General features: G+C 39.2%; 1 protein-coding gene across 1 annotated transcript in view; it reads left to right on the forward strand.

Moving 5' to 3' along the window:
• The window catches only part of ascc3 (activating signal cointegrator 1 complex subunit 3), a 143,973-nt gene that overhangs the window by 80,512 nt on the left and 51,323 nt on the right, over positions 1–12,138 (forward strand). Inside the window, exons 11-14 of the mRNA XM_061080652.1 lie at positions 79–243; positions 8,000–8,176; positions 8,516–8,587; positions 10,760–10,894. Coding sequence (XP_060936635.1) covers positions 79–243; positions 8,000–8,176; positions 8,516–8,587; positions 10,760–10,894 — 549 coding nt within the window. The remainder of the gene's footprint in view (positions 1–78; positions 244–7,999; positions 8,177–8,515; positions 8,588–10,759; positions 10,895–12,138) is intronic.

Genomic DNA, 12,138 nt, shown 5'->3' on the forward strand with positions numbered 1-12,138 from the left:
TATAGAGGGTTGTATTTATTGCTGGTTTAAAAAACAGGATCAGGATCACGTTCTTACTGTTCTTGTGTACGATTCCAGATGTTGGTGACGACTCCAGAGAAGTGGGATGTTGTGACCAGGAAGAGCGTGGGAGATGCCGCTCTCTCTCAGATTGTGCGTCTGCTGATCTTGGATGAAGTTCATCTCCTCCACGAGGATCGAGGTGCGGTACTGGAGAGCCTGGTGGCGAGGACCATCAGACAGGTTAGTCCTGATTGCCTTCCTATCACACTGTGTCTATTTACCATCCGTCGGTGTATTAAACACAGATCTGCCTCAACATTAAAATGCTCTCTGTGACGCTGCATGTTCTCAGGTCTTGTGGGTTTTCTCTGGGCTGCTCCGGTTTCCTTTTACATTCCAAAATGAAAAATAGATTTCACTGAAAAGATTCATCTTACAACTCTTTGTTTTCACTTAAACTCAACATGAAGTGATATAGTGGATATATATAAAGACCAGGGTATAATTCCTTTTCAATTTTCTTGTTTATTTTTTGTCCCTGAAAAAATACAACAATTTAATAAAAATAAGTCACGAAATCAGAATTATCATCCATTAAACACTGATTTATTTTTCACTTTGAACACAAGATTTACAAAGGGGGCATTGTCTGGCTAGAATAAGATTTGTATTTATAGTACACTGCGACATATTGATGTTTTTTTATGTGACACTGTATATTCATAAGTCAACATTCATAGTTTTACTCATCATGGTCATATACAGTGACTTCAGAAAATACCCAATACCCTTTGCGTTCACACAATTTATTGTGATGTTGATACCATTTTGCTGATCGGTCTGCTATCAGTCACCTATACTAACAAAGTGAGCAAAAGTATTCAGACTCTTAATTGTTTTACTTTGTAGAAGACCCTTAGGAAGCAATTACATTTTCCAGTCTTCATGGATAAGTCTCTCGAAACTTTGCACCTGCTGGGCTCAGCAATTAATCCCATTCGTCCTGGCACAATTGATGTTCCTAGTTCTTATTGGCCAACTAACATCTTAAAGAATGGGTGTAAGAGCTGCCACAGAACAGTCACAGGCCCTGTGCTGAAACACTTTAGAAAGAGCAGACTCTTCCTGCAAGTATATTAATATTGCCAAGTTTTTCATATTTCATATTTGGCCTTATTGGTGTAGTAACAACAGCACACTCTCCCTAAATGTGTCCAAATAACGTATCATAGACAGCATGGGTCCTGCCCCATTCGCACCAAACTGCTGCAAGTGCACTGTATGTGAATCTGATTTCCCCTGATGACAAAAACCAGGTAAGTGCACAGGAAGCGATCTGGACACTCAGATGGGTTAATAGAGTGAAAGGAGCTGTGGTGTCCCATATCCCTTCCTGATGAGCTGCTGTCAGGTGTCTGTCCATATGGAAATTATCAAATAGATAAGATTTAAAAAAGGCAAAGGGCTGCTACCAGGGGGTTTCTTATAGATCGCATCACCGCCACTGACTCAGTCAAGCATTGTGCTCTGTGAATTAAGTTTTGATCCTGAAAATGTCCCTATAAATATAATGCATTATACTATGACACAGTATGCAATGACTCAGTATATGAAAGCCTGCAGATTTAGTGCTCACAACAACCAAGAATATGGGAAGACTATGTACGGTTTGAAGGACTCAAAGTGTACATAAATGGGCCTTCACATTCTTCAGTCAGATGCAGTATGTACAATATGCTCACATCCGATAACACAGCAGTGAAGATAGCAGTGAGGATGACATAGAATTCCATTTTACACAAGCCTCTATTGGAGTTATTTTTATAATTAATACACCGTTACCCATAAACCACCTTTAATAGTGACATCTCAGCACTGTCATCAAATTTCATAAAGGTAATAAATAAAAATATATATGCTCAGACTATAACAAAGTGTTTGATGGTAAAGGCTAAAATGGAAAAAAATGGATTAACTTTCATGAAACAATTTAAAACAACAGAGAGAAATGATTAAAGGAAATATGAATAAAGGTAGAGAAGAAAGTAATAGATTGGTGTATAATAGATGAATATGTGAATGCAATATTGTGTAGAAATATACGTTTTGTGGCGGGTGATGGACCGGCTCAAGTGCTTGTCATTATGAGCGAAATTAAAAAGACATGAAAAAAGTGGAATATCAAAGGACTCAGACCAGAGAGAGGAGAGCAGAGTGCAGGAGAGAGGCGGAGATGTAGGGATGAGCTGCTGCCTGTGCAGCGACGGAGACTTCTGGACGGGGTTAACCGCAAGGTAATTGAAAACGGGTCCGTACATGCGACCGCTGTTTACTCGGTTCACAGCCCATTTATCTGCAGGTTTAGCTGATATTACTGAAGAAGGGCTGACTGGGTGGTTTGTGCACCTTAACACCTATGGAGGTTGCCCTGCAGTGCAGGCATTTGAAGCCAGTTGACTGTCGTTGCAGTCTGTTTGGTGGGAGTCTAAAAGTGCACAAAGACATAGTGAAAGGCCAAAGATAAATACACAAACTTTTATACCCATGAATACATTTTTTTTTCAAATTTAGAAAAAACAGAAGCAATTACAATCCTGGTACATCTCTCTGCAGACTGAAAAACAACCACATTCTCTCCTTGGGTGCGTAATATCACATATTTTCTTACTGTCATCACATGTCACGCCCAGATTGGTTGGGTGGCCTGACTTTGACTTCAAATTGCACAGGATGTTCTGTTCTGCGACAAGCAATAAAATATGACAGCAGAAATGGAAAGTCACAGCCCCTTGGGAATGGTTCATTTCCTCTAAGAGCGGAAACAAAAACAAGTTTGATCTCCATATGTGCAGGACAAGAGGAAAGTGGAGAACAATCAGGTGGTGCCTCCTCCGCACAGAGCACATCTGATTCACCTCCTGTGAACCACAAACATTCTGTCCGATTACATCAGACATGCACCACTAAAGTATTCAGACCATCAGCTCCGCTGGTCTGCAGCAATTGTTTTCACCTCATGCAATTTAAGGTATGTCCAAGTTGTCTGTTTGTATTGGTAGCTGCTAAAAAAGGAGTAAACAGTCCTCTCAGCTTGGCAGTGACTGCAGGTGGATCTGTGCTTTTCCTTCCACAACCGATGGGTGATAACAGAAAATTCACTGCAGAGGTGTGAAGAGAGGCAAAACATGTTGCAGGGTTTAGCTCAATGGATAATGATAAACTAAATAAACTAAGTGTATGTATTATGCTGCTTTATTATAATACAGTATTTATGTCCTTCTACTTCTCAAAGGGTTCAGCTTAATCACACTTTGTGTAAGGGCCTGGCTAAAAACAAAACCTGATGTAGAATAGAAACCAAACTCTTTGGGGAAAATGTTTGAAGCGCTTAAACGTGATAAAGAGAAGGTAAAAAAGAATGAAGTGTGATAGAACGAGTGTTTCAATGGAGCAAAGGAGAGAATGACATAAATCTGAGGGAAGGCGGAAAGGAAGACGACAGGAAAAGGAGTTTAAAATAAGATTAGGATGAAAAAAGAACAAAGCAAAAAGTGTAAAATGGAAAGAATAAATAGAGGAAATGGACAAATATAGAATGTAAGATAGGTGGTTATATTCTCAGTCTCTATTAATGGCCCTGTTTTACCAAATCAATCTGTAATTTCCAGGGAGCTTCCAGGAAATTATTAGGGAATTGTTGATTGATTTAAAAAAAAGAACATTGCTGTGTGAATAATAAGATTATTTTTTATATTTTTCTTTGTCAAATTCAAGATAGTTTCACTTCTTCGAAATTCAGTAATTGAGTTCTACTGCAACACTCTGAGATGTTTAAAGGAGAAAAAAATCGCTGTGGGTGAAACTGCTCACAACGCCTGCAATGGGATGATAATCCCCATGGTGTTCAATAGGCTTTTTATTCTAGACAAATCCTAAAACCAAAACGATGCTTGGTTTCTTGCCGATATGCCCACGCTGTACCATTCTGTGGCTTTTAGCTCCAAGCCCGTTACTTCCTACCAAAGACATAAATGTCTACATTTTGCTCACAAATATACCTTCTACAATATATTGTATACATCTCTGTATTGAATCGTGATCCTGGAGGCAGCTGATCAGGACTACGATTACAACAACATTGCTTAGATATACATATTCTACCATTACTGGCAATAACTCGTCCTCTACAATTGCGATTCAGTTATTTCTTAAAAACATTTAACTATCACTCATAATAAAGGAACATTTAACCCAGTGCAGTGCAGTGGCTTTTGGACAGTTGAGCTCTATAGCACAGAGGAATAAGGTGTATAAGACACACACACACACACACACACACACACACACACACACACACACACACACACAGTTATAGCTCGCACATGGGATCAAAGAGGAAGATAAATATAGAGAAACCATAAATATAGAAAACCACTATCTATTGTACAAAGCATTTTACCTCGTAGCTTTGTCTATAAAAGCAGGTTTGGGCTGTGCTGTGCTGGTTCTGTTGTTAGCGGCTACAGTGGATCTTCTGGAATTCACTCTTCTTCCTTCCACTAATGATATCTGCATACGACTGGCACAGAGGCAGTGTCTGTTTATCTTTGTGCAGGAATATGCTTAGTCCGGCGTCTAACAGGAGCCGCTGCCTGGCAGACCCTCCCCCACCTCCCTTGTGTCTCTGTCTAGTTACTGCCACACCTGAAGGACTGCTATAATTGATTGTGCTGAAGGAATTTTACAGCGGCCGCTTCTGATGTGCCAGGCGCTTAAGTTCATGTCTTCAGACTCGTTAATATGGAAATCCCTGTAAACTAAATGATATTTGTCTCTGTTTTTTATGCAAATGGTTCAGAAGTGAGACAGTTATCTCTTTGATGTTTTGCTTGGATGAGCTTTGTTTTGGCCTTCATTTTCCTACCTGGGTGTTTTCTCTACCAATTATACACTGCCTTTAAGTTTAAGTCTGTCTTACCTCAAATACATGTCGCTCTGTTGTAGGGCTTCTTTGCATGATCGGCCATTTAAGGAGCATGTATGCTCTATCTAAGGCACACCTTTTATAATTAGGATAATTATAAATGCATAATGCCCACAAAGGGCCAGTGGTATGCAGTTGTTGTGGGTTGAATAGCTGAATAGTCCTAATAATTGTTACCTGGTCAGGTATCAAGCTGTTAACTCACACACTCATGTTTGCGTTTTCTCTTAAAAAAAAGGTTAACACACAATGTAGCCCACAGACATGCCATCGCATATAAACAATGAATTAAATGAACCCTTCGTCATCGTCCTCCTCTTCGATGAACTTAAACAGGAAGCTGTTTTAGCAATGAGGCTTTTTTCCTATAACAGCACTACACGCAACCTGTCCAACACCAGACAGAGACACTGACGAGAACAAAATAAATCAGTGTTGAAAGGTGCACTTTCTGTTTATAATTAAACAGTTGTATGCAAAGGGAAAATAAAATATTATCCCCTGAACCCCTGCAAAAAAAGGACAGTAAAGATGAGCTGTTCTTCACTGTTGCAATATAATTACTAATGTAGTTACATGAAAGCAGCTTTTTAGCGTTTTGAAGCATCAGGTGGGAGGTTGAGGTTATGGTATTTTATTTAATTGTAAAACACAGTTATATATTCTATAGTACATATCGATCTTAAAATAAGAGGTCACTTTTGCGGCACAAAATTCCCTGCTTAAATCTCCTATAGTTGCATAAAGTAAGTAGCTTAAATTGAAATCATTAATCAAAGCACAACAATGTCAGCCTGGCATCAGATACATTTCTCCATGTGAATGTGTGGAACCTCTCTGTTCATTTTTTCTTTCAGAGGGGGCGTTATCAACAGCAAAGAAATGTGACGTATCACAGAACAGAGCAAAATAATAAATTAACAAACTAGAGTGTAGAGGGTTTTAGAGGAAATATACCTTTAACTTTGTTTATTGCTGTCGCGACAGCAGATTCAACAGACCTCTACATCAGCGGTAGCCATCTTCCTTTTTATTGTAAATGCTTCAGCGTGAGGCTTACCGGGAAACCAATCTAAAAGCTGATGGTGTCATAATCATCATCATAGCCTTTATATTGTGCAATAGACATTTACGTCATAGTGATAGGTAGCGGCAAAAAGACTTCTATTGCCACTTTTGTGAATAAAACTGTGGAAGAGCTCTGATAGATCGCACTGCTTCCCATAGCAACAGCAACGTCAGATTTCAGGGAACTGTCTTATTGTTAACAGCCTAAATCTGCAGTACAGATGGAACTTAATTTTCATGTAATTGACGTTTGGCTCTTAAAATAAACTACATACATTTCATTCATACTTCCGTGCATGGTTTACCTCAATAATATCCCCCTTGTTTCATATATGCACTTTAATCCCACACTGATGCTGCTGACTGCTTACTTCTATATGCAAATGTAACCTGCAATTGTGACATTTAGTTTCCATTACTGCGTTACTGTTATGTAACATGCAGATATTTACAACATGTAAGTGGTAGAGGCTGCAGCCATCCTGGTTATTATTATATTTTAAGATGAAACACTTGTATGCTGATGTTATTTTTATTACAAACAGATGTTTTAGAGGACCACAGTTTATGTCTTTGTTCTCTTGCTTACAAGATTTTTGTCGAGACAGGAATCGGCAGTGTGATGTTATCCATCCTGCTTTTAGGGACTTGAAGGTCCAGGCGTTCCAGGTCTGCATGCAAATCCACTACAGATCTTAGATACTCCTTGTTTAAAGCTTTTCTCTGGAGCTTTGTGAACTGCACGGGTCTCGAAACAAAACCACAGAGGTCTTACTAATAACCACATGATCCCATTTTAAAATGATTACCTGATTTTTTTATATTCAGCTCATTGCCCACTTGAACTCTAAATACAGCCGTTAATCACAATTGCATTGACATTTTTCGATGCCACAAACTTAACTGAAACATGTAATAATCATGCCTGTAAAGAGAAGCAGTTAAGCACATAGTTGCGTGAAGCAAAAGGTGAAATGGAATAAACCTGCAGTCGTACAGACTCTCTGTGGGTGAACATTATGCACATCTTCTGCACGGAGGTGGAAAGCACTGGTGTGAATGTGTAGTGCGGGCTGGGCCGGGATTGGTTAGGTCTTATCTTGATGGTATGGTTTGACAGGTACTGCATCACATTAAAGGCCTTACCAATCTTCCCTGTCACAGTCCCCCACCACCACCACCACAACACCCTCTCCTCCAAACCTTCAAGAATTTCCTCGAAGTTTCAAAGACACAATAAAGGCAAAGCAGCGCACGAGAAAGATTGTTTATTCTATTAATTGCTCCACCCTCCCCTGTGTGTTCACATTAGTTTCTGGAAATAGTCTTAATTTTCATTATCTTATTGTCATTGTGTGAGTTTACTGATACGGACTATGGCGCTATAAGCATTGGGAGTGGACTTAATATAAAATAAAAAATTGGTAAGTATTCTGTACTTACCTGCGGATACAACCTCAACAATATTATCTTCTAAACGTCCTTCTTTCAACCTTCTTTCAAGATGTTTACGGTTGTTCAAAGGACACAATCCTTCCCTCTGCTGCAGGTCTTTTAATCTCAAACTCCTGCTGAAGTGATTTTTGCCTTGTTGTCTGTAGCTCTACTGCAACTGAATAAAAGTCAAACTTCCGGAACTAATAAGTGAATGAAATTAGTTCTGTGGGAAGGTATATTGAGCACAATTTTCAATTTAAATTGTGAGCAGCTGATTTGATCGTCAAAAGAGTTATTCAAGATAATTACATTTCCCATGTTGTGTCTTAATGGTAACTTATAATGAACATTGTGAATTTTCGCAAATTGTCACTTTAATCCTTTGAGACTTTCCACACTTTCTTTCACTTGTGGACACATCTGCCTTTTCCTGTCCCGATCTGCAATGCAATTGGATAGGAAAGAGTTTGGTATCATCTTAACTCTGTGTTGTTGTCTGATGTTTAGGTGGAGTCCACCCAGAGTATGATCAGGATCCTGGGACTCTCAGCCACCCTGCCCAACTACCTGGATGTTGCCTCATTCCTTCATGTCAACCCTTATATCGGCCTCTTCTTCTTCGACAGTCGCTTCAGACCCGTGCCCCTTGGACAGACCTTTGTAGGCGTCAAAAGCACCAACAAGGTAAACGAGCGATGATGCCGTCAGTGTAAACCTGTCGACCTCAATAACTTTTAAATACAACAGCTACAGCAGGTGATACATACAATACACAGTATGTGCAACTCAGACAAATGGGCTGTTTGTCAAAGCAGTGTTTTGTATAGGACTCCATTACAACACAACATTTATAACAAGTTAAATCACCACTCAGTGTCGGTGTTGAGATACTCATACTGTAGCGGAGGTTTAGTCAGAGAGCAGGAAATTAGTTTAAAGTGAAACTTTGATCAGGGAATATTTGTAAGCTTGATTAGTTGCATCAGATAATTAATACTCATTTTGTTTTTGTGTCCTGTTCAGATCCAGCAGCTTCATGACATGGAGGAGGTTTGTTACAACAAAGTTGTGGAGCAGGTTAAAGCCGGTCATCAGGTAAGAACTCTGCTGTATTATTAAACTCCACGTAGCAGAGTTTGTGTGTGTATGTAATAGTAAAGTATGTAAACATGACATTTCTATGAACAAATCATTTTCTACAACAAATAATCCTCATCTCACAAGACTCTGTTTTTTACTCAAACTGTGCTAAGCAAATGTTTGGACGAGAACGACTTAAAGAGGCGCATGGCGATGTGGGTCTAATACGAATCTTTCCCTTGAACACATTCCTCTTTTTCACAAAGAGAAAAACTCCTGCAATAACTACTTCTGTGAACTCTTTGGAATGAACACCTGCTATCTAAAGTCTCTGAAGGCCTTATCTCCCCCAGTGCTGCCTTCCACTTCCTTACGCCGTCCACCCACCACCACCCTCCACTCATTCTGCTCCCACTCTGCAGCCACAGAACGGCCTTTTGGGAGCACGAGAGTTGTGAATGCAGACTTCATCATTTAGCTCCCATCTGCTACAGGGGTTGAACTCCCTATTGATCACGGTTGTTATCCTGTCTGCATCATTTTATTGCAAGTTTACAAACACGGGCAAGCACACATGCGCGTACACAGACACACACACACACACACACCCTTTCTCCTTTAGAGACCCACTTAATATGAGTCTTTCTCAGGCCCTTGAGAACTTGTAAACCGACTTGATTCTACCGCACCACTGACAACTTTTTTTTTAAATTCTACCCACAATGGTGCAGTCCGGTCTGCTCTCATAGGTTAAGACCGCTGAGGAAACAGCTCAGCTGGGAACGCTTCTTCTTTTCTCAAAATATTAAATTGTCAAGAAGTGGCGGTGACATATATTAATTTCATCTGGGAGGATCTGATGGATGGAATTTCCTTTCCCACTGCCCTCTTGGCGGGAACCATGCTGCCAGAAAGAAGTTTAATAAGCTGAGAAGCCGGCGGTTACTGCCAACAATGATTCCACACAGCTCAGTAGTGCTGATAAAACACCTTCAATAAATAACGTTTGCTGCAGTGGTCTCCTCGGACCCACTGTGTTTACAGCATACACACAGCTGCCTGCTCTGTGTGTGCAGTCTTGCAATATTGTTTGTTCTAATAATATATTTCAGTCCTAAAAGGTTACACAATTAAAAACAGTATTTAACAGTGTACACAGTGGGTTCATACTGTGCTGTTGTGGCTACCAGAGAATATATTTTCAATATCTGCATGCTCCTAAATATAGAATGAAAAGGCTCAGAATATGTAGAGTAGGTTCACATGTCTTACTCCGACTGCTGAAAGCGATTATCAGCTTACGGATTTATTTTTGCACAGAACAAGGACTTCACATTTTATCATTACTTCCAATTGAAGAAATAGTCTGAAGATGTCTCGGCCAGTTTGAACCGTAGGAAGTTAATTTCTGCCCCTGACTGTTGTTTTATTAAATATTAAAGTATTCTTAAAATCTAGCATTAAACTCAGGGATCGATAAAGATGTTGAGACATAACAGGTGAAATACAGTTTGCAAAAGTTGAAGAAAGTTAAAAAAAAAAAAGGGGAATCCACTATTTGTCCATATCCGTGCCAAAACATAATGTGTTTTTCCTGGCCCTTTTCCAACTTTTAACCACATTTCTTGGACATACATTCAGTACTAGTAACCAAACCGACTGGGGTGAAAACATTACTTCCTTGACAAAGGGGACAATTGAAGAAATCTTATGAATACAGATGAGTCCACAAAGGACATGAAGAGGTGTTACGATTCTAATGCATTGGCCTTCAGCAGTCACCAAAACTCCCCCCAACTAAACTCTTCTGGGAGATATTGGACCAACATGTTTGACAGCAATCTAACACCATCATCAAAACAGCATATGAGGGACAATCTTTTGGAAGATAAGAGTTCCTCTTTGTCCATTGTATGTCCATTCCACAAACCCAGAGAACATCTGACAAAAAGCAATTATTCTGTTGTAAAGGCTTGGTGGAGAACCTCACATTGCTTCAAAATTTTCTGTTGCCGTTTACTTTAAATAAGTCACCATCTATGTATATAGTTTCACTTGCAGAGGGTTTGGAGAGTCTACAACTGTTAACGTTCTGTGCAGTAATTGTCTAACCAGTTGACTTTTAAGTGCAAATTCTATAGATGAGATGATTTGCATTACATCATCTTTGTTTTCTCTTTGTATCAGGTGATGGTGTTTGTCCACGCCCGTAATGCTACAGTGAGGACGGCCATGGGAATGATCGAGATGGCAAAGAACCTTGGAGAGATCACCTGCTTTCAACCAAACCAGGGTCCAGACTACGGCCAGTGTGAGAAACAGGTAGAAAAACGGTCTTTAATCCTTTTCTATCGAGAGAAGTCCTCAGTATTTGGCCTTATTCTTAAAATTGTCGAGCAGAAAATCAGATAGTGATAATGATAAATACCTTAATCTATCAAGTATTGTGAAAGATTGTCTTTATGCTAACCACAAGCCAAATTAATTTACTGTATGTATATGATTAACACTATATGTATGCTATATATATATATATTAGTGTAAATGGTATTTTGGTTTCCCATGTAGTCATTTGAGTATTTTCCAAACTTAATTCCTGGAAACTCATTAGACGTTTTCGGTGTTTGATACTTATTTCCAAACTGATAAGAGAAGAGAGGACAAGAAGAGGGTCTAGCTTGTACCTCTGTTCCTGTCAATCAACAGATCCATAACTCCAGTGAACTTTGACACACCAATGTGTGTTGCTAAAGCAGTCATGGCTATTAAACTATGACCACTGTCCACTTTTATTGAACTGTTGTAAACGCATATACAAAGGGAAATGTTTATAGACACTTAATCAAATATATTAAGTAAGATTCAACAAATTGTGTGGTTGGAGATCATAGACTGCAAATAAAGACGGACGTCACCTAAAGTGAAGCCAGATCATCTAGATTGCCCGCCTGGTAGATGGCTGTAGATTAGATTCAACTTTATTGTCATTGCACAGTACAAGTACTTATACAACGAGATGCAGTTTAGCATCTAACCAGAAGTGCAAAAAAGGCAGTAAAAGTGCAGAGTATGTGCATATTTAAAGTGAATGTGTAAATAATTAAGATCTGTACAATAAGAAATATATATGGAATATTACAGTATTAAGAGTTATTGTATGACATAAGAACGATGAATATACTATGGGCAAGATAAATAAATATATATAAATATGAATTCACTATAGGCGGGATAATACAGTAGTAAAAAAAGTAACAGTCTAGTACAAATGTTCAGCAGGGTGACAGCCGCAGGGATGTAGCTGTTCCTGAACCTGCTGGTTCGGGAACGGATGACCCTGTAGCGCCTCCCAGAAGGGAGTGTAGCCTGTAGTATAAGTTATAAACCTTCCTCCTCCATCTTGGTGTCTGTCACCTTAGGTAGGTAGGTATCTGCTGTAGGTACAAGTGTTTATGTTACTGATAAGTTTGGTTTAAATTTATTGGATGATATATAAATCATGTGAAATATCATGATTGACAGCTGATACTTACGATACCATGGCTGCACATTACGATCACTACTGT

The sequence above is a fragment of the Limanda limanda genome, chromosome 11, assembly GCF_963576545.1.
Source record: "Limanda limanda chromosome 11, fLimLim1.1, whole genome shotgun sequence".
Lineage (NCBI taxonomy): Eukaryota > Metazoa > Chordata > Actinopteri > Pleuronectiformes > Pleuronectidae > Limanda > Limanda limanda.